We start from the raw sequence: 22,519 nt of genomic DNA, 5'->3' as shown, positions 1-22,519 counted from the left end.
ACATGTTGTGGGGTTGTTAACCAGTGTCATAAAACAATGTGTGTACTGACTGTTTAATGAGAAACTATTTGTTCTGTAAACCTTCATCTAAAGTACAATTAAAAAAAAAAAAAAGGCTGGGGAAAAAAAAAAGAGTTGAGTTTAGGACAGAATGTATCTGAGATGTCTAATTAATGGCTAAGTAGCGATGTCAAGTAGGCACTGGAGATGAGTCTGGAGGTCAGGACTGCAGATATGATTTGGAAGTCCTCAGAAAACAGGTAATACTTTATGCCATGAAACTGCAGAAGATCATTTGGTGAGCACAGGTACATAGAGAAGCAGAACACCAATATTTAAGACTCATGAAGAAAACTAGAATTCAGCAAAAGACAATGAGACGTCATGGCCAGGGATTTAGAAGTAAAACCATGAGCGTGTGCCCTGGAAGCCATGTAAGAAAAGAGTTCAGTAGGAAGGAGGACAAATGCTGCGTTGCTCAGAGGTTAAGATGACAGAACTGAACACTGAATTTGGCAATACAGAGGGTCCTAGGTATCTCAGCAAGAGTTGGGATGAAAGACTGATTGGAGTAGGGTTAAAAGAGAATAGGAGGAGAAGGAAGAGACTCACCGAGTACAAGCAACTCTTTTGAGGAGTCTGGCTACAAAACAGCCACAGACGTAAGAACTGTCCATGTTTTTGCTTTTGCCATCAGAAGGTACAGCTGAGACGCAGGTACTGCTTACACCCTGCTCTCAACATTTTGAAGCGCAAAGCTATTCTAATTTTTGACCTGACATGCTGGTCAAGGCCCTCTTATTCTTTACTTCTGTTCCTTCTGTTCACTTCCACCAGTGTTACTTCTAAACTACAACAACTGCTGAATCTCACAGCTGATTCTAATCCCTCTTCAACAGTGCAGCTGTCATTTCTCATCTACGTTGCCTCCGCCTTTTCCAATTCGTTTTTCTGCTTTTCTTGTTTATCATTTTTTTCTTGTCTCTTGTTGCTACTCCATACTTTTTAACATCTGAGTAATAAGGCTGACCTTTCAGATACAACATCAGTGACAAAAAGAATGATTTCCCTTGCTACTGACTACAGCAGACAGGCATGAGTAATCTCTGGAATTATAGCTCTTCTCACCATCTGCACCTTCTCTGAAGGGACTAAACATCTTCCAGAAGTCTGAGGCTTCCTTCATGCTAGTCTCCAGATAACTGCCACGTTACTAAATATTATAAGCCTTTGTGGGGTTTACATTAATTTTACCCAAAGAATTTGGTCTTTGTCCTTATTTCCTGAGAGAAAACCTCTAAAACTATGGAATCTCTCCATAATATAAGTGTCTCTGAGGAGGGCTCCAGATGACACTTAACCTAACAGGTTATGCTAATGAAGTGATTCTTGGGTGGGGGCTGGTCAGGCCAGAAAGATCTACCCAGTGATAACAAGCTCATGATTGCTTCATGATACTGATGAACCTCAGGAGACAGGTGCTGGAGTTGAAATTTCGTAAGGAGACCTCCAAAAAAAAACTCTGGACATGGAAGCTCTATGTGCTTCCTGGTCAGTGACAAACACTGATGCTGTGGGAGAGTAGCGTGTCCCTTTTTGGAACGTGGAGACCCTGCGCTGGGAACCCTCCAGACCTCGCCCTAGGTGTTTCTTCATGTGTATCCTTTTTGGCATAATAAAACTGTAATTATAAGTATAGAGCTTTCCATGAGTTCTTTAAGTTGTTTGAGTGAATTATCAAACCGATGGGGGCAGTCGAGCCAGCAGGTGTGGAAATGAGGGGAGCTGGGGACTCGAGCTTACGGTTGGCATGCTGAGGGGGCACAGATTTGTAGCCAGCAGGTCAGAAGTGAGGGTGTCCAGTGGACTCTCAAGTTTGTGGCTGGCATCTGAAGACTTGGGCCAACTTGGCAGTCTGGAGGACAGTGTCCTTTAACCTGTGAGCTCCTGGTGGTTAGGGTCACAAGAAGAAGTGCTGCATGTGCGGCTGGTATCAGGATAGAAGTGGCAGAGAAGTGGAACAAAGGGGAACAGAACTGATAATGAACTGGAATTTTAATTTTTCCACACAGGCTTCAATGAGACAATGGTAAATTCCTAGAAGCCAGGAACCACTTCTCATACTTCCTCATATCATCCATCCAACAGATATGTATTGTAGCCCATGTTTTTAAGCAGTGTGAGGGAGGCTGGAGTTGCAGGGAAGAAAATGGAGACAGTTGATCTCTTCATAGAGCAAGGAGTAGTCTATTAGGTTATTTACATAAGCAAATAGATACAACATGGTATGATAGATGCTTTGAGAAGGGGATACAGGATGCTACGAAAGCACATAGAACACTTACTCAGATTTGGGCATCACAGAAGCTTCCCTGAGAAAGTGATGTTTAAAGTGTGAAGAGTATGAGTTAGCCAGACTGGGCACAGGGGGAAAAACAATACGTGCAAAGACCCAGAAGCAAGTGAGAATATGGCATACGTGGGTATGCTGACAAAAGTTAGTTATGGCTAAGTGTGCATGTGTGTGTATTCTGGGGTGAGGGTGGGGCACACAGGGATTACCAGAGATAAGGTTAGAGAGAAGGAAGGACCAGATATAAGATATGTTAAAGAATTTTGACCATATCCTGGGATATGCACCAAATTATTAAAGGAAATTTTTCCCTGGGCAGTAGAAGTAGGTAGAGGTGGGGGACTTCACTTACTACTTTTAATACTATCATAATATTAGACTTTTATTTTTACAATGTCATGTATCACTTCAGTGATTTGAATTTTTTTTTTTAATAAAAAAGGTAGATTTTAAAAGATTAGTTGCATTATGGAGAATGGATTGGAAATAGGAAAAGACTAGCAGCAGGGAGACCAGCCAGAAAGCCATGGCAATAATTAGGTGGCCTGAATTAGAATAATGTCAGTGACTATGGAAAGAAGTGCAGATGTGAGATATAATTAGAAAGTAAAATTGAAAGATCTTGGTAAAGGGTGAGGAAGGAATTAAAGATGACAACTAGATTTCTGACACGGGCAAATGGATGGATGACAAACGGTGGTGTGTTTCATTACATTAGGGAAAACAGCTTGGCACAGGTTTAGGGGTAAAAATAATGAGTTCACTAAGCTTAAAGTACCTAGCGGACAGTCACATGGAATTAAAAGTTAAATATGGAAGTCTAGAATCTAGAACTCTTAAGCAAGAAATCTGAGTTGAAGAAAAATGTTGATATTCTCAGCATATGGATGGGTCCTGAGATAGGATGAGTTTGCCCAGATGAGTAAAAAGACAAGGGTAGAATAGAAGCTGGAGGAATGTCAGTAAACCAAACTAAATTTCTCAGAATGATCTGTGGTTCACCTGCACCATAATCTCCTGAGGAGTGTGATAAAAATGTAGAATCCTTGGCTCTGCCACAAACATACTGTATCAGATACTCTGGGTGTCCTGGGAATCTGCACTTTAAACAACCACCCCAAATTATTTTGCGTGAAGTAAAGTTTGAAAAACCACAGATTTAGAGGATGAGTAGAGGAAGAAGAGCCATAAAAAAAGATTAAGAAGGCACTGTGCTCCGTTTGCCCCCAGAGAAAAATGAAAATCTCATGTTATAGTAGCTGATAGAAAAGAACATACCCATCAAAGAACAATGGGTTGGTGAAAAGCAAGCAGTCGAAAACTATTTGTTCAATAAATAACTAGAAAAATTATTTCAAGTTATAGTTTATCTCTTATTACTACTACTCTACAGTATAAAAAAAAGTATCTGGGTAATTTATAAGAAAAAACAATAGAGGGCAATATCTGAGATGGATTGAATGCGAACCACTTTGAAGACAAGGGCTAGGACAAACTGCAAAGGTTTAGCAAGTGTAACAGCAAGTTAGTGAATAACCACATGACTTCTCAGGTCTAAGTAAATCCCTGATGCATATAAACAGAGAAACAATGCCCTGCAATGAAAAGATGATTTCAGTTTTGAAAAGCACGGAAATAAAGCCATTGGCTTCACAGAAGCAGAGAGATGCTCTTTCCCAGATGAACCAAATTATAAAATTACACTGCTTTTTCATCTATAAACTATTAAAGACTAAGATAAAAGATTTAGCCTGTTTGCCCAGCTAAATCTGAAAGCTCTAGCTGTTCCTTAGGTAATTAAAAAACAAACAAACAAACAAAAAACCCATTGCCGTCGAGCTGATTCCAACTCATTGTGACTCTACAGGACAGAGTAGAACTGCCCTATAGGGTTTTCAAGAAGCGCCTGGTGGATTCAAACTGCCGACCTTTGGGCAGCGGTAGTTCTTAACCACCATGCTGCCAGGGTTTCCCCCTTAGGTAACAGTTGCTGAAGATACAGTCACTTATCAAACAATTCTTTGCCAAGGTCACTAGGCTTTAGAGCATTGGCTGTGTCAGAAATCTCATTTGTTGATAAATTAAAAGGATCTGTTCTCCTGAGACGTGTCTGACACAGGCAAAGTCATTTAGGTAACTCCCCACAGTTAATTCACAATTATTTAGGAACCCTCTAAATCTAAAGTTATCACAAAACCAAGGCTTCGATCCGGTTTGTTCTGGTTCAAACCCCTGCTTATAATTTGCATTTCTAACAAGTTCCCAGGCTATGCTAATGATGCTGGTGAGGGACCAATTCTGAGAACCACTAGCAGAGCAGTGGGTCTCAAAATTTATCATACATAAGAATCACCTGGGGATCCTGTCAAAATGTAGATTTTGATTCAGTATACTATCTGGGGTGGAAATGTAAATTCTCAGCAGGGGTTCAAACCAGAACGAAGCCCTGCACAACATATTCTGTACAGGTTAAAAAAACACACACACACACACACACACAAAAAAAAAAACTGGCAAAGAGTTTCATTCTTTCTGTTTTTGCTTTATTTTTCTCTTTCTTCAGTTGTAGGTGTTATGAGAAAAAAAGCCGTTTGTACTTACTACAGAGAGCTCACTGCACTTTAAGTTTGCATGGTACTGCAGATTATTACATTTTTACTAATTACTACAACTAAATGCCACTAATTAGTTCAGACTTTGGGCAACCTTCTCTCTTATAAAATGAGTTGTACTATATATTTGTTGGAGCCCTGGTGATGCAGTGGTTAAGAGCTCAGCTGCTAACCAAAAGGTGAGCAGTTTGAATCCACCAGCTGCTTCCTGGAAACCCTATGGGGCAGCTCTACTCTGTCTTATAGGGTTGCTATGAGTCGGAACCAACTCGACGGCAATGGTTTTTTTTTTTAATATTATATATTCGTTAAGTTTTTCCCAAACCTAAAATTCTGTGGTTCTAAGATTGGAAGAATGGGAAATTATGGCCATATATATATATATATATATATATATAAAATATTATAAGAGAGAGTTGATAAAGATGATACTCTTCGTTGTTGTTGCTGGGTGCTGTCGAGTTGATTCTGACTCATAGCGACCCTACAAGACAGAGTAGAACTGCCCTTTAGGGTCTCCTAGGCTGTAATCTTTTTGGGAACAGATTGCCAGGTCTTTTCTCCTGAAGAGCCACTGGTGGGTTTGAACTGCCAACCTTTCAGTTAGCAGTTGAGCACTTAACCGTTGCACCACCAGAGCTCTTCTGATACTATTTACTTAAATTTTAAGATTTCTATTTAACACAGAGAAAATCCAGAGGCAATGAACCCAGTGCTAGAGGTACAACTTCTTGATACAGTAAGTCTATAACAAACTAGTAGCATTTGGAGAGTTCATCTGCTAGCTGGTTATTTAGAAGATGGAACATAATTTTTTCCACAGAAATGATGTGATTTATAGTGGTCAGGCTCTTCGGCTAATTCATAAACGTTTAGTCAACCTTCAATGCAACTGAATTAATTGCTAGACACTTATGATGAAAACAGAAAATAGATGTTGCCATACTAGTAATTAAACAAAAAGAATGAAATGAAACAAGCAAAAATTTATCTTGAAGTTTATTCTTCACGAAGTCAATCAAAAGATCCATTGGCCTGATTACACTGTAGATCCTCCTAGTAACTTGATTATAAGCTTCATTAGGGCAAGACTTTTGTCTATATTCCCAGGGCCTAAATCTGTGCCTGGCATATAGTAGGTGCCCAATAAGTTTGTTTGCATGAGCGTATCAATAGTTCTCAGGAGCCATGGTGGCACAATGGTTAAATGCTTGACTGCTAACCAAAAGGTTGGCAGTTCAAACCCACCCAGTGGCTCCACAAGAGAAAGATCTGGCAATCTGCTCCAGTAAAGATTATAGCCTGGAAGACCCTATGGGCAGGGGCAGATTACCCAACAAGCAAGGTACCCACAGGCTTACTTACTAATCTGTAGTGCACAAAGGTGTCGTGAAACCTGTGTGAAATTGTGCACTACAGATTAGTTAGTAAACACAATTAAGCCTGTGCGTATCTTGCTTGCTGGTTAATCCGCAGCTGCCTATGCGGCAGTTCTACTTTGTCACGCTGGGTCGCTATAAGTCGAAATCGACTTGACGGCACCTAAGAACAACAGTTTTAATAGTTTTTAACCATACTGTGGTTAGGTTTTCTTCACTACTGCATCTCTAATGCCTAAAACGGTACATTCAGTAGCCCACTCCTCAAGTCCATGGACCCCAAGTTAAGGACCCTTACTTAAATAAAGTGGGAAGGTCTTATTAATTTCCAGATACAAGGACACCAGGAGAGCAGAAGTATGCCAAAGCCCAATCCCCTGGCCAAATGGGAAAGGAACTTAGTGACTAGAGTATTTCTCTTCACACCCCAGCCCAAGGATTCCCTGGACAATGCTCTAGGGAGCTCAGTGGCACTCAGTAAACATGGAGCTTAAAAACTGGAGAAGTTATGCTTCCTAGCTAAGGCAAGGATTGTGGGAAGAAATGGCAATTCCCTGGGTTGCCATACCACGTACTGGACACCAGCTGCTACCAGAAGCAACCCCAGCTTTGGCTATAAGGAGGCAGCCTGGAAGAATATACACCTCCCTTGCTCTGACTAAAGTCCCAGTTCAACCCATCTAGGGATGCAGGGCTTCTAATTCGTATGAGTCGTAACTGACACTATGGTAGTAGGTGTTAACAAGGGGCCCTGGTGGCGCAGTGGTTAAGTGCTCGGCTGCTAACTGAAAGGTCTGTGGTTTGAACCTACCACCACTCCTTGGAAGAAAGTAGTCTGCTTCTGTAAAGGTTACAGCCTTGGAAACCTGATGGGGCAGTTCTAGTCTGTCCTACAGGGTCGCTATGAGTCGGAATGGACTCAATAGCACACAACAACAACAATGCATGTTAACAAGTTTGTGTTTGTAATCTGAGTGCCTACCTTTATTGTGTGCTAAATCTTGAAAGTTAAAAATCAAATGAATGTTCTCTTCTCCTGGGAAAGACTCCTTAGTGTACTTAAAGCTTTAACTAAAATGATGGCAAATGTCCCCATTTAAATCTGCATTTTGGGCAACTCAGATATTTAATTCACAAGCATTTCTCCACATTTACTGTGAAAAACAATGACCTGTTATTAAATTTAATTTCGAGAGGTATTTGCCATTCTAATTTTCTAAGAACTACTGTTTGGGTTTGCCCTTACCCTTTCCCTGATTAAAACAAAACAAAACAGTTACCAAGTCGACTCTAACTCATGGCAATCCCATGTGTGTCAGAGTGGAACTGTGTTCCATAGGGTTTTCAAGTTGTGACCTTGTGGAAGTAGATCCCCAGGTCTTTCTTCAGAGGTGCCTCTGGGTGGGTTCAAACTGGTTTAGTTTAATAGGTGAGGGTTTAACCATTCGTTTCACCCAGGGACTCCCTGATATTAGCTCACTTTAAAACTGAAATCATACTCTCTTCTCACCCAGGCACTGTAACCAAAAAGAAATAGCAAGGAATTCTGTATGTCAGTCACAACACGATAAATATACTAAGTTTTTAAATAATTATGTTTCTGAATGAATGAATAGATCCGCAATATACCAAAGTCCATGCAAACATGAGATCTTTCAATCCTCTAATAAGTCTATCCAAATGTAATAAGTAATCACCATCTAAACTGAGAGGCTGGATTCTGCTTGCACTCAAATTACTTCCGGGGAGGGAGGCATGGGTAATGCACACTCCACTATCAACAGAACTCAGAAGCTGACCATGGTGTCTAACTCCCTTACTTCATTGATTCGCTGCTTTTTCCTTAGATTAAATCCAATTTCCCATCCCCAGCCTCTTATTGTTACATTGCGGACACTAACTTTGTTTCTTCTGGTATAAAGTTCTGTGGGTGCCTGAACACAGTAACTGTTACATAAAAACGTTTTGGAAAATTCACAGAAAAGGATCCTTAAAGAAGGTATGTAGTAAAGAAACCTTGCTTTCCTAACCTGAAGGCTGAGCCAGAATCAACTCAACAGCACACAAAAACAACTTACAGTTGGGGTGACTTGGCAGAGATCCAGAAGATTCATCAGATTCCCCCCTTTTCTAACGAAAGCCACCAGTAACCCCCACCTTTTCCCACTAATAATACGTATCCAAAGTACAAAAAGAAAGGATTTGTTAAAAACAAACAACAAAACAAAATCAGATTCTACTTTCCCATTGCAATGTTCATCATATAACTAATACATTTTAACCAGCTTTCACTTTTCAGATGGTCTACTTTCTCTCTGACTGGCAGGACACCAAAATGGGAAGGAGAAGTCAATGTCACAGAGTATAAATAGCTGTGGCCAAAAGCAATACTGCAGAAGAGCCAACAGGAGAAGGGCTCCCCAAATTGCACCAAGAGTGACTTAATTCCATGTCTCACTTCACGAGGGCCTTCAGGAAAACCACCATCAGGAAACAATTAAAGGGTGGAGTATGGCAACCAAGTCTCACATAAGATTTCCAATCTCTTGTTAAAAGAGGAACTTGCAGCATTTCCTGGGGCTTCTGAAATACACACACACATTTTAAATCTCAGCTGGTATGACCATGAAAAGAACTTTTTCTGATGTAAGTCCGACACAGAAAAAATGCTACCCAAAAGGAAGACAATCTTTTCTCAGATATACTCAAAACCACTCATGAACACCATGACCGATTTTTAAGTATCTGTTTAACTTCATCATACTTGAGATAAAATTTACCATCATATGACAAATCTAAATCTAAACCATATACAAAGTAAACCTTGCAGTGTGTTCCTATTACCATTCAGACACAACCCAAAGGACCAGCGATTTCACACAACAATGGTTAAAAACATTTGAGATCAGTGAGCTAAGCTGCATCGGGCACACACTTCACTTTCTAAACATTTGCTGGATATTTCCAGATTGCTCTCATGTGTTGGAAGTCATTAAGTTTACCAAGATTCTGCAACATGTCACGTACACACATGTATTCTTTAGGTATCAGCAGCATTCACAATGCAGGCAATCATCAAGCTATATAAGAAAAGAAGTCTCTCCTCTGAGGAATCAGTTGAGACTTAAATGAATCCAGGAAATCGCATATCCTCCATGCGGGGCTGGGTCATAGGAACTAGATAAAGAAACAGTGCAAACTACACTGGGAAACAAGGGCAGTTACAGCGGAAAGATGCAGGCAACGCCACCAGCGGCTCCTCAAGCATTCCTTTAGAAGGAGAGAGTGTGTATGCGTGTATTTGTGTTCTCTAAGGAGCCCCGGCAGACCTGGGTAACGGTACAAGCTGAAACCACCGCAGCCGCAAACGAATTGCAGCGTGTGGAAGAGAAGAGTGTGGGGAGCAAGCATTAAACGGTCCACTGCCTGGGGTGCCAAAGCTGTCACCTCCCTGGGACCCGCACACATTCCACGGCTGCCACCTGCTTTCTACTTCCTCTGGGAGGGCTGGTGACCCGTGGGCCCAAGAAGCACCAGTGGCAGGGATAAGGAATCTGTGGTTTCTAAAACCCGAACACAGGAAATGCCCTCAGGGTTCGTCCCCGCGACAGCCTGGAGACTCTCCCAACGCGGCGCACGGCCCCAGGGGTGGTAGGCTGGGGGCTTCCAGGCGACCCACGCGAAGGCCAGACGACTGGGGAGGGGGCGGCGCCAGGTCGTAGCGCCGGGAACGTGGGAAGGTAGGCTGGGGGCGGGACTGCACAGATCCAAACAGCCAGAGGCCGAGCCGCGCTGGGGAATCCCCCGGGGGGAGTGCAGGCGCGGGCGGAGAGGGACGCCCTGAACAATACCTGCTGCTGGATCTTCCCATCCTCCGTGACGACCCAATGCGTGGTGGCGAAGGCCCCTCGAGCCGCCACACTCAGCAAGGCGGAAAGGCTGAGGAGCCAGCCCGGGCCGGAGCAAGGTGGCAGCTCGCACCGGCCGCGGACCCCTACTGCCGCCGCCATCTTGCTCCCCCGGCCCGGCCGGTCACACCGGAAGCGGAAGCGGACCTTCGCCGCCCGCCATCTTGGGTAGGTTGGCGATGGAGGAGGAGGAGGAGCCGAGAGGACGCTGCCTACTGATGGCCGGGTATTTCAGCTTCGGTTTCCGCGGCTAGGAGGCGCAGACTCCGGCGGCTCACCCAGTCTGGTTTCAGGGTTGGAGGCCACTTCTCTGTTATTATTTTCCTGTGGGAGATACGATCTCGGAGCGTGGGAACCGGAGAGAGAAAAGTAATGTCCCAGGTGTTTTTAAATAAGTCCTTGCTTTTTTTTCTTTTTTTTAAGTTTGTTTTTATTTCGCGTTGTGGCATGTAGGTGGGAACTAAAAGGGGTACTTTCGAACCACGTAAGGGAAGAGATCGGTTATCTTTAATTCTAAAGCCTTATACAGCAGTGGAAGCTTCAGAACGGGAAGGGTTGTAAGTCTAGGGCTGTGCTGTCCAACAGAAATATAATGTGAGCCACGTATAAAAAAAAACAAACACACACAAAAACCCTAGTAACGTTTTATTTAACTCATATATACAAAATATCAGTTTAATATGAACTATAAAATTAATGAGCAATTTTACTTTTTTTATTTCCGTACTAAGTCTTCAAAATCAGGTGTGTATTTTATACCTACAGCTCATTTAGATTCGGACTGGCCGAATTTCAGGGATTTAATAGTCACATATGGGTAGGGGCTACCGTTCTGGACGGCACAGGTCTAGGCTGGAGGTCTAGGTTTGGAGGCCAGCAGCATCATATCACCCTGGAAATTACTCAAACCAAACCCAACAGGTTGCTGTCACTCATAGCGACCCTGTAGGACAGTGTAGAAGTGTAATCTTTACAGAAGCTGACTGCCCCATCTTTCTATTCTAGAGGGGCTGATGGGTTGAACTTCTGATCTTTCAGTTAGCAGGCGAGCTCTTAACCACTGTGCCACCAGGGTCCTTGGGAGCTTAAAAAAAATCTTCAAGTGACTGATACTACATTAGAGAATCACTTCTCTCTAGTGAACCAAGGGCCAGGCCAAGGACTGCCTTGTAGTTTGTGTCATTTTAGGTATTTCAGGGCTGCCTTCTAGCTTTGGAGCCCTGTTGGCACAGTGGATAATCGCTTGGCTGCTAACCAAAAGGTCAGCAGTTGGAATCCACCAGCTGCTCCTTGGAAACCTTATAGGACAGTTCTCCTCTGTCCTGTAGGGTCACTATGAGTCGGAATTGACTCAACAGCAACGGGTTTGGTCTTCTAGCTTTGTGTGTCATTTTGTATTTAGGTTCATTACGCTTTTGGCTTTCTCTTCAGGAAAAGGAGGATGAAGAGTATTTCCTGGCCACTTCCCTACACAGGTGTTGCTGGAAAACAAAAAATAATTGGCAAGTCTTTAAACATCACTTCAAGCTATGGAAACAATGACCACAACATCAGAATTATATTCCTTTTGGGAGGAGCTTTTCTTAGAGGATTGAAGAAATGGACATTCATTTCATTAATGTCTTGGTTTCTTAGTGCTGCCATAACAAAATGCCACAAAGTGATTAGCTTTAAAGAACAAAAATTAATTTTTTCTCACAGTCTGGAGACTCAAAGTCCAAATTGAGGTCTTGGCCATGTCAGTTCCTCCTGGGGGCTTCGAGAGAGTAAATGTTTCATGCCTCTTTTCTATTTTCTGGTGGCTGCCAGCAACCCTTGGCATTCCTTTGCTGCGTCTGCCATACTGTACCATATAGATGCATTGTCTCTTTTATAAGACGTTACTCAGAAGGGATTAGAATTTGGACTCACTCTACTCCAGCATGATTTTGTTAATTTAATTGATGATATCTGCAAGGAAAAACCCTATTTCCCGAACAAAGTCACATTCACCAGTGCGGGGTCAGGACTTCAATATATCTTTTGGTGGGACACAGTTCAGTCAATAAACTATTAAAAATGTAAGGCTTATCTGCTTTTTGCCTGGTATTCTGCTAGACACTGGGTATGAAATTCTTACCATACTCTGATCATGGAGCAGTGTGCAGTCTAGTTGGACATGGACAGATTAACAAAATATAGGACAGTGGGAGTATATATGGGCACACATGTAGAGAGAGCAACCAACTAGGTGCAAAAAGACTTGGGAACAAAGGTGCCAGTTCAGGCAACATAAGCAGTAAGTGTGAAAAGGTGAATTTGGTGGCTGATTGTAAGGGTTTCCTGTATGTCACATCAAGGAGTTTAAACGTAGACAATAGGTATTTCAGAGTTTTGAAAAAGAGAAGTAACAAGTGATTGAGTCCCTTTATTCTCAGCAACTGAGGTGCAGAAGTCAACTATCTTACCTGCTTATAGAATTACTAAGCAGTGACCATATCATCATCTAACATTTGTTGGGTGTTTAATACATACAGGGTCCTGTACATGCACGGTTCCTGTCAAACTTCACAAACTCACTAGGCTTAGTAACTTGGCCAAGATCATAGCGCTAAGTGGCAGAATTAAGGTATGACTTCACAAGTAGCATGGGTAGCCCAGATTCAAGGTGAGGGGAAATCTTGATAGGAGAAACAGCATTTGAGAGCAGGAATGAAAGGAATTATTGTCAGCCTACTACATATGGTTAATTCCTTAAGAGCAATTTTGGATTGGTAGAGGGTGAGAAGCTGGGTAGGGAAGGAAGCTGTTTATGGTAAGAAGAGCTATACATGTGTATCTCCCTAATATCTATATGCAAAGGGACGAGGATTTTCAAAGGGGAGGCAGAAGATACCAACGTATAAATAATTTCATTTAGAAAACATTTTGCCACATAGGTCAGGCATTCTGAATCACGTGGACTATTATGGATGAAACCAAGTGTCCAGTCAGCCCAGGATTCTAACTCAGTGACACCAGGGCTGCTTTGAGGATAGCATGAGAGTCCTCAAAATTATTTTCCTGATGCAAACTTACCACCCATTAATTTATTAAAATTCTTAACAGCTGTTAATACATTTGGGGACAGTTGCTATGGAGTAATTGTGACTGTTACATCCCGTAAGTAGCTAAAGGCCATTAACCTAGCTTTGATTTACTCACCCTCATACAATCCCAAAGTTTCAATATCCTGATTTTATGATTAAACCCAAGTTCATTCTATTCAAATCTTTCATGAGTTTGTGTTCTTTGATCTTATCCGTCACTTTATAGAATGCTAGCTATCTTAGTTTCTTAGTGTTGCTGTAACAGCAATACCAGAAGTTCATGACTTTAACAAACAAATTTATTCTCTCAATTTAGGAGGCTAGAAGACCAAATCCAGGGCACCAGCTCTAGGGGAAGGCTTTCCTTCTCTGTTAGTTCTGGGGGAAGGCCCTTGTCTCCTTTAAACATCTGTGGGACTAGTGTTCCTTGGAGATGTACATGTGTCTTGGCATCACTCTTCCCCTGGGTCTAGGAGGTTCTCAGCGCAGGGACTCCCAGGTCCAAAGGATGTGTTCTGCTCCAGGCTATTCTTTTTTGGTGGTAGTCAGGTCCCTCTCTCTCTGCTTGCTTCTCTCTCCTTTTATCTCTTGTAAGATAAAAGATGACGCAGGCCACACCCTAGGGAAACAAGCCTTATATCTGATCAGGGCTGTGACCTGAGTAAGGGTGTTACATCCCACCCTAATCCTCATTAACATGACCAAATCCTGCCTCAATATAACGGACAGCTCACTCCCACATGGGAGCATAACCACAGGCATAGAGGCTAGGATTTACACTTCACAAAATGGAGGACAACCACACAATACTGGGAATCATGGCCTAGCCAAGTTGATACATTTTTTAAGGGACACAATTCAGTCCATAACACTAGCCATTTTTGTTTTTTCTCAGAGGAGTATCATTCCCTCATCTTTTGTTTTTCTCTGTTTCTTGTTATTTGAGGAATACAAATTGCTAACTGTAGCATTCTGTCTAGGCTCTTAAGATCTTGTTTCTAGTGTGTTTGTGTTAGTTTTAGGAAATAACTTCTAGGAATAAATCTACAACTTCCTAGGTTTTATTGATAAATTAGGTTTTATATTAGTCTAAATTTATTACTTTCCATCAGACTTGCTAGAATGAAATCTTTTCTACTACTCAGATCAGATATGAGTTCTATCATTTTCTAAAATGCGGGAAGGATAGCTGAGGGAGCACACAGTTGGGTCTAGTAAATGCCTTGAGAGAAAGGAAAGTCTTCCCAGGGACAGTGACATCTAGTCTGTGACCTGAAGGATGAGTCAGTTAACCAAGTGAATGGGGGAGTCAGGGAGCAATAATATTCCAGAGGAAAAATGCCCCAATATTAGAAAGAGTATGGTACCCTCTGGGCTACTGAAAGTATTTCATTATCATAGTAGATGAAGTATTTAGAAGTCTTGGGGTGGAGATTAGGAATCTAAGAGCTTTGGGATAAACCCATTCTCTAGCACAGCCTTACACATTCTTATGTCCAGTGTCCTGCAGGTTTAGTTGCCTCTATCTTGAATGCTGTTCAAACCCTACACTAGGCTCTCAGGTCTTAGTTCAGATTAATTCCTCAGGCTTTTTCTGAGAGGCTACGCTAGGCTTTCACACAATCACATTAGCATGCTTCATTGTCTTCATAGCACTTACTATCTGAAATCAGTGCTTGTTAGGCCTGCATAATAGTGTAAACTCCATGAGAGTACGTCTGTCTTGCTCACTGCTATATCTCCAGAGTCTAAAACACTGCCTTCAACTTATTCATTGAATATTTAATGAAAGCCTGCTATGCAGCAAGCACCGTTCTAGATGCTTGGCATTATCAGTGAACAAAATATAAACCCGCTTACTCTTGGGGTATTTTACATTCCTCCCACATTCTAGCAGGTGAAGACAGAGTAAACAATATATAACATGGTATGTCAAGTTGGTAAATGCTATGGGGAAAAAAAATACAAGGTAAGTGGGATTTGGAGTTGTGGGGTAAAAAAGGGCATTGCAATATTAAATAGGATTCCTTGAGAAGACTTGAAGGAGCTGATTTAGGCATGTGTTTATAAGAAAGAAGGTGGCAGAGGGAACAACTAATGCAAAGATTCTAAGGCAGTTTAAGTAGTGTGTCTTTGGCCTGCCATGAGGCCAGTGGGCTGGGGCAGTCACTGAGGGGACGAGTGGCAGCTGAGGTCAGAGATTAAAAGCTATGGCAAGGATTTTGGTTTTTATTCTGAAATGGGGAGCTAATGAACAGCTTTGAGCAAACTGTTGTATGATTATGATCTGACTTGTTTTAGGTGGATGTCTCTATGCTGCTGTGTTTAGAACAGACTGTAGAGGTAAGTGTAATGTCAGGGAGATCAATTAGGAGGCTATTATGATAATCCAGGCAAGAAATGATACAGATATAAATTTGGCAGTCATCAGCATATAGAAGGTATTTAAAGCCATAGAACTGGATGTGATCACCAAAGGAATTGTGTTGTCTTGTCCTGATCCACTCAAACCTTGATTTTCAAACTCTCCGAACCATCCTTGGTGTTACTTCAGGAAGACTTTCTAATGAAGACTGATAGTCAAATTAAGAAGTTCCAACTTGCCTTTACATATTAATTTGAGGATGGAAATGATTTATTTCATAGTGACTTAACAAGTATCTGATGTTTCATTTTGATAATAAGAACCAAATCTTTCAGAAGTGTATTAACTTCTAAAAATAAATCCAAATCAGAACCATAAAGGATGAAAATGAAAGATTTATAAGATTGTATCAAGACTGAACTCCTTGAAAGCAGAACACTGTTTTGTCCATCTTTGTTATTTTCATGGTCTAACACCGCTTGGCAAGAGAGGCAATCAGCAAATGTTTAATGAATATCTGAGAAAGTAAAGCTATCATAATCATAACCCATCGAGACACAAAACAAAACTACAAAAGGAAATTTATTTCAAAAGCATAAAGGAACATTTACATTTGAACAGGTAATTAACAGGTATCTTGCAAAAGAAAAAAAAAATCCATGGCATGAAGTTTCTCATTCAAATTTTTCAAGCAAAAATAACCTAGGTTGTGCACTACTACTTTAGGGAGGGGGAACAGTGAGGGAAGGAACACAGTCACACTCAATATTAAACTTAAAGCAAAGTCACTTCCGCTCAGCTTTGAGTTTACAAATATACTTACGGGGGGTGGGGGAGACAGAAAAGTTACACTTACTGTTCAAATGTTTACAACTATACTTCCAATACAGTTTCTATATCTGAAATGGCTTTAGGCCACTGGCTGATCTACCTCTGAGGCCTAGACTAGCTGGTCACAAAAATGGCGACTGAATGTTCCTGTGTCTGTTCAGATTCCAAGAAAGCTTAGGTTCAGCTCATAGTCTTTTGGAATGTTTAGAGATTATTGCCACCACTCCATAGTCAAGCTGACCAACTTCCTTTGCTCACTGTATCATTCTAGCCTTTAAAAAATATTTTCCCATAAACGTGCAGTTAATTCTAGCAAAGGGGTTTTGCTTTTTCCCTAATGTAGAAGTAACTAAGAGCACGTTAATAAACTGTAATGAAAATACCTGCATTGGAATCACAGACTGTTCTTCAAAAAAATACATCCAACTACTAGAAAATGTCATTCAGGATTTGTTTTGATTTGAATAGCAAACTTGGGGAGGGAAGATTAACTGTGGAATGAAAATATATGAAACATTCAAATGCAGAGCAAGAGCCTATGCTACTAAAAATGCCCATGACATTAAACACTCCACAAACCCCCCGTCTATTGTTTTAACCTAAATATTCTATTAGGCTAACTTTTAGATTAATTTTGATTAATAACCTGAGAAGTTAAAAATCTTAAAAGTGGCAAAAACAAACTGAGACAGCATCCCTTTCTTATCACTACACCATGTTATCAAATCACTTTTTCTGGGTAGCCTGGTTATTAAATCCCCACATTTTCTAAATTACACTATCTCCTCCTGAAGAAACCTATATGTACATCAGATTTGATATTTTGGCTATAGTTCAACAATAGGGATCTCCAAACTTATCTTTGAAAACCCAGCTTTTGTTTATTTTTAAATAACAATAATCATGTAGGTGCAACTGACTTAAAATTCCTCACTACAGGGTGAAAAACATCTAGATGACCAGTCAATAATGGATTCAGCCTCAAAAGGATAAATCACTGTGTCAAAGACTACCCGTTCCTGGAATTTAAAATAATGATTTATGTTGTATAGTCAAGTTTCACAGCATGCATATGTATACTTACATATGTATGCTATGAATGTATGTATATTATACATACACATTTCTATTCTCAATAGTAAGATTCCATATTCAAAAGTTTACATCACAATATATGGAGAAAAGTTATGTAAGCAGTGCAAAGTAACTTACTTCCTCCTAAAAATGTAATGCCATTTCTACATTTTAAGAAAGCTGAAAAGTATTTTGCTCTTACTACTCTAGGTAAGAATGCTGCACCATTGCCTAGCAACTTTATTAAAAAACAACAAAAATAAAATGTTGAGATTGACCATTACTCTTCTCCATATATTGGGTGACAAAATAAGGCAGAGGGGAGAGGGAAATCAGTAACCTTTCAAAAGTGATGATCTTTACCAGTTATCAGAAATAGACCAAATTTTATAACATTTTGCTCTCAACAAATTATCAAGATGTTAAAAGTAAAAGATGTACGATATGAAGTCTGAATAATGATGATATTGCGAAAACAAGTCAAGATTGCTGACAAAGCATCCAAAAATATCACTGTGGTTTTACCTTGGACATAACCATGGTCTGTTACAAAAGTAGATTATACATACAAAGGTATAAAGAACATTAAATTTTTAGCTGAAGGCAGCAGTCTTTTTTAAAGGGACATCCCCGGCAATCCAACGAGTAGTAGAATTTAAGTATATTAAGCTCATGACAGTGCTGAAGAATGTGATGTCTTAATCAGTAGAGTCTTCCCCGACTACGATTTCCTCGTGCTCCCCAACCTCGGCCACCTCTACTTCCCCTGAAGGCTCCTCTCTGCTCTAAGAAAAAGCGAACAAGGGTTTAGGTCTTGCTCGGGACTTCACGGTACAGCAAACACAGAAGAAATGTAGTTTGTAGCTCTGAATGTAGCAGTAGGCCCTGGAAGAGGAGAACTGGTATTCTGCTAGTCTGTCTACAAATTTGTTTTGTACATAAAACCAGGGCAATGTATATACCAAAGCAAATATGGCAAGGTGCCAAATACATTCATGGAAGGTGCTCAATTAAATATGCCATTAGTGAAGTTGTCTTAAGGTGACAATGTTATGAAAACTTTAACACTTCTTAGTTTGTATTCCGGTGCCTACCACTACCAAATGAAACTATAAAAATTGCTATGCTTAATATGGAATTAACAGAAAAGCCACTGGCTTTTAAAAGTTAGTGCCACATATACAAACTATCTTAGACTATTAATGATCAAATGTACCTTTCGAATGAAATGAGTAGACAATTTTTTTTTGTTTCAGTCACAATATTTCAAGAACTGGACTCACATTAATGTACACACAAATTCCAATAGATACTTCCGTGAGCTGCACAGAGTGCTGCCAGATCTGTCGTGTATACATATAGTGTCTGGCTTACTACTGGAAATTAAGCATCTCTTTTGCTAAAATATCAGGTCACTTGTGTCATATGGTAAAATGGAAGTCTTTGATGCATTGGTCAGTCCCTCTTATAGCCCCAGAGAAATATTCCTCAAAGGAGTCTTTCCAGTGAAGAAAACCGACTGAAGTTTTCACCAAGGCTGTACTTTTCATCATACTTAAATGAATTAGGAGTCTCAAACTCTTAATTCCAGGGATCAAACCTCTTCATTGAACTTTCAAACTTTCTCCTTGCAGCAATCTTGTCAGGAGCAATAAAAAGAGCTTGGTGTTGCTGTTTTTGATCCAAGAATGTTGGAGGCTTGAAAAAATATCTATTAAGTCAACTTTGCAACCCGTTCTTTGTCATAATAGCTAGAAGTATAGTCACTTGGGTGATGTTTTGATGTCTTTTTTCCTCCAGAAGGAAAAGTAATTCAACCCTGAGTTAGAAAAGTAACTAGACCTCTGATTCAAGGTTACCTCTTGTGTCATGACATTGCTAAGTTGACCATTATAAAAACCATTTTAAAATGAAATCAGTATTATTCTAGTGAACATATTTAGGAATCAGAGGTGGTCTCTGAGGGCAAGATGCTTTCAGTGATGGATGCAGTGACTGTGGGGACACTCAGGCTTTATGTGGGCCATGACTCTGCATTTCTGACTCTCTAGACTTGGCCCTATATCTACATATGACAGCACATTTTTTTCCAGTTGGTACCATATTCGTGATAAAATCTTCATTTTCCATCTTTCTGTTAATCTAAGATCAACACACTTAACAAATCAGCGTCTTCACAAATATCATTATTAGGCATATAGTAACAGACTACTAAAATCTACCCTTTCAAACAAATTCTAATGTCCAGAACTGAGTTAACCTCAATTGTTGAGCTACATCTAATGAGTATATAAAATACACTATATTATTAAATATGATCATCTTTTTTACATTGGTTATTTTTAATTGCCAAATGATGCAGCCATTCTGCAGTATGGGGATTGACTAAATTTTCTTCTTTTTGAAGGGCTTCATCTTGAAGGACTAGTTTGTATTTTCACGATCTTTTCAATGGTTTCAAGCTTGTACTACTAATTTTTAAAAAACCCGCTGCTTCTAGTTAAAATTATACTTTAAAAATTATTTCTATATTCTAAAAAGATAAAAGGTGAAGGACACAAATCACAAAACATAGAATGTTTGGTGTTTATGGGTTACTGGGGAACTCCTTATATAGTAAGGAGAACTAAACACAACAGGAGTTTGGTTGATACAGAAAAGTAGAATTACGATGATTTTGCTAAATGTGGGCAACAAAATCTATGTATTAAAGACTTAAGAATAAAAAAACATTTCTCCCTTCCAATTGTGGAGCAGAACTGACAAACCAGGAAAAAAAAAATGCTTCATGCTCCTCCTTTCTCCCTACTGTCAGTTCCCTGAAGGGCACCCACTTGAGAAGCATGATCCTAAGGAAAGGACATAAAAAAAGTGGGAAAAAATTGAAGTACATTAACTTCACCAATTCTCATCTACAGTGCTGAGAGCTGTTTCAATTGAATGGGTGATAAAGAAAAAGTCAAGAAAACTCTCCAAAGTGTTACTCAATAAGATCATATTAAATTCCCAAGTATAAAACACTTAACTAAAATCCTGCTCCTACTTTTCAATAAGAATCAGTTAGTTTAAACTTAAAATTGCTTTCAATCAGTTTATGACAAGCACCCCTATTGGAGACTTAACCTCTACAGGAATATGAATTACTATTATCTCACCTTGGAAACAGAATTATTGAGAGTATATTCTGGTTCAGAATGTACTCTTTTGAATAAATACTGCAGAATTAATTTTGACTGGTATTCAAGACCAACCACAAGCGTGTTTGGTTGCTAGCGTTATTAAACTGTGTCTTCCTAAGCAAGATAAGGAGCTGAGTCAGTATTATTTTTGTCCATTCTTCTTTAAAAGGATCTATAAGAAAATAAGCCAATGAGAGACAAACTTCATTTCTGACTGAACTGCCTGGGGAGAGAATGAACCAGTGGAAAGCTCTCCAGGCTCTAATGGTTAAAAGGGGGTGGGAAGCATTGATAGGAAGACTGTACTCTGGACAGAGGTGAAAAGACTGCAGTGGAATACATCTTCCTTATCAGATGATGCTTTAACATTTGACTCCACTTTTATGACTTCTCTTTTTGAATTAACTAAAGATGAGAGGACAGCAATAGGCCAGACAAGGTCCAAGAAGGATCATTAATAACACATCTGCCAGAAGCCGTATCTATCCCTGAGGGAAAATGAACAAAATGTAAGAATATCTTGCCTTGAAGCTAGAATAGGCAGACAAGGGATGGGCGGCTCACGGCAACTTCCTTCCTTTTTTGTATTGGGTCCACCGAATCCAAGAGGTATATTTTTCTAAGTTCTTAGTGTTGCATGCTCAATTCAGTGAGCTCACAAGGGTGGGTTAAAGTGGAGTAAGATAAATGGTTTCCCCAACAGCCCTAATTCCCCAAGCTAACTCAGAAAAGTCATCTGAAAGAGCTATGATACAATATGTATTTTAATATTAAAATCAAATACAACACAATTTCTGCCTAATCTCACATATTGCTTGCACCCAAACGGAAACGCTCACCATAATTAAAGGTGCCCAAATTGCTGCTATATTTCCCACTAGGAGGATTATAAATTTGTCTGGCATCCCTCTTTGGTCCTGCAGTAGATTTCTTGGGTGGTGAACCTGAAGTTGTATCTTCATTGGCTCTCTTTTGCCTGTAATGGTAGGAAGAACAGCAATATAAAAGCATTCTATTATACCAGAGGCTATCAATATGTTTAATAATTTAGCATATCAGCTTGTAAAGGCACACTAAAGACGACAGTCACAACAGAAAAAAGGAAATAACACTCTGATGTGATCAGATTAACTGTGGGTTGGTTATGTAGACATTATCAGAGGGCACTTACAAGGCTTTAAAATAAGCTGAAATATGCAGTTGCACAGACTATATGGAAGTGATCCATAATATTAAACTTGTCAGAAAAGTCTAGTTACGCCTTAGGAGTCCAAACAAACTTGAAAGTTCCTCTGTTTTATTTTACAAACACTGGAGTCAGATTTTACATTTTAAGTCATGTTTTAATATTATATAAAAAATCATTTAAGTGATAATGTATATTTTGTACAGTAAATGTAATACCCAAATTCAGTTTTTCATGTTTATAAATCATAAAAATTATAATACTCAAGTCTCTTTTAAAGCTATTTCTTACCCCAACTCAACCTTCTGTACAGGTTTCCAGGATAATGTCACTGTGCTCTTATAAGAAGGAGGAATGTGGAAAAGATCCTGAAGAGACAAAATTGATGAAAGATTTAGAATGCATCCGGTGGCAGGAGGGAGTGGTGGTGAGGGTAGGAAACAGAGACACAAACTTAAAGAGGAAACTTTAGCTTAACCTTCCTGCTGTTGTTCTGGTGACTAAAATAAGGACCTAAATAACACTGCAGCAGAAAAGTAAACAGGGTCACAAATTACACATATT

General features: G+C 40.0%; 2 protein-coding genes across 11 annotated transcripts in view; both read right to left on the bottom strand.

Annotated features, from left to right (window-relative positions):
* Nucleotides 1–10,414, bottom strand: part of TTC17 (tetratricopeptide repeat domain 17) — a 134,047-nt gene extending 123,633 nt beyond the window's left edge. For 4 of the 8 annotated variants that reach the window (XM_023738471.1, XM_004369815.2, XM_023738493.1 and 1 more), the window contains exon 1: nucleotides 10,196–10,374. In XM_023738471.1, the coding sequence (XP_023594239.1) occupies nucleotides 10,196–10,354 (159 nt within the window). In that variant the 5' untranslated portion in view covers nucleotides 10,355–10,374. Of the gene's footprint in view, nucleotides 1–10,195 lie in introns of all 8 variants that reach the window. The other 4 variants (XM_004369816.3, XM_012557174.2, XM_023738487.1 and 1 more) reach the window with 2 other exon arrangements.
* Nucleotides 10,415–16,248: 5,834 nt separating this feature from the next.
* Nucleotides 16,249–22,519, bottom strand: part of API5 (apoptosis inhibitor 5) — a 29,034-nt gene continuing 22,763 nt past the window's right edge. The window contains exons 12-14 of one of the 3 annotated variants that reach the window (XM_004369812.1): nucleotides 22,247–22,323; nucleotides 21,609–21,745; nucleotides 16,249–18,375 (exon numbers count right to left, since the gene is read on the bottom strand). In XM_004369812.1, coding sequence (XP_004369869.1) covers nucleotides 18,293–18,375; nucleotides 21,609–21,745; nucleotides 22,247–22,323 — 297 coding nt within the window. In that variant the 3' untranslated portion in view covers nucleotides 16,249–18,292. The other 2 variants (XM_012557154.1, XM_023738463.1) reach the window with 2 other exon arrangements.

This window comes from Trichechus manatus, unplaced genomic scaffold, assembly GCF_000243295.1.
Source record: "Trichechus manatus latirostris isolate Lorelei unplaced genomic scaffold, TriManLat1.0 scaffold00006, whole genome shotgun sequence".
In the NCBI taxonomy this organism is placed as follows: Eukaryota; Metazoa; Chordata; class Mammalia; order Sirenia; family Trichechidae; genus Trichechus; species Trichechus manatus.
The sequence above is the reverse complement of the archived record's forward strand: the minus strand, read 5'-3'. Positions and strand labels throughout refer to the sequence as shown.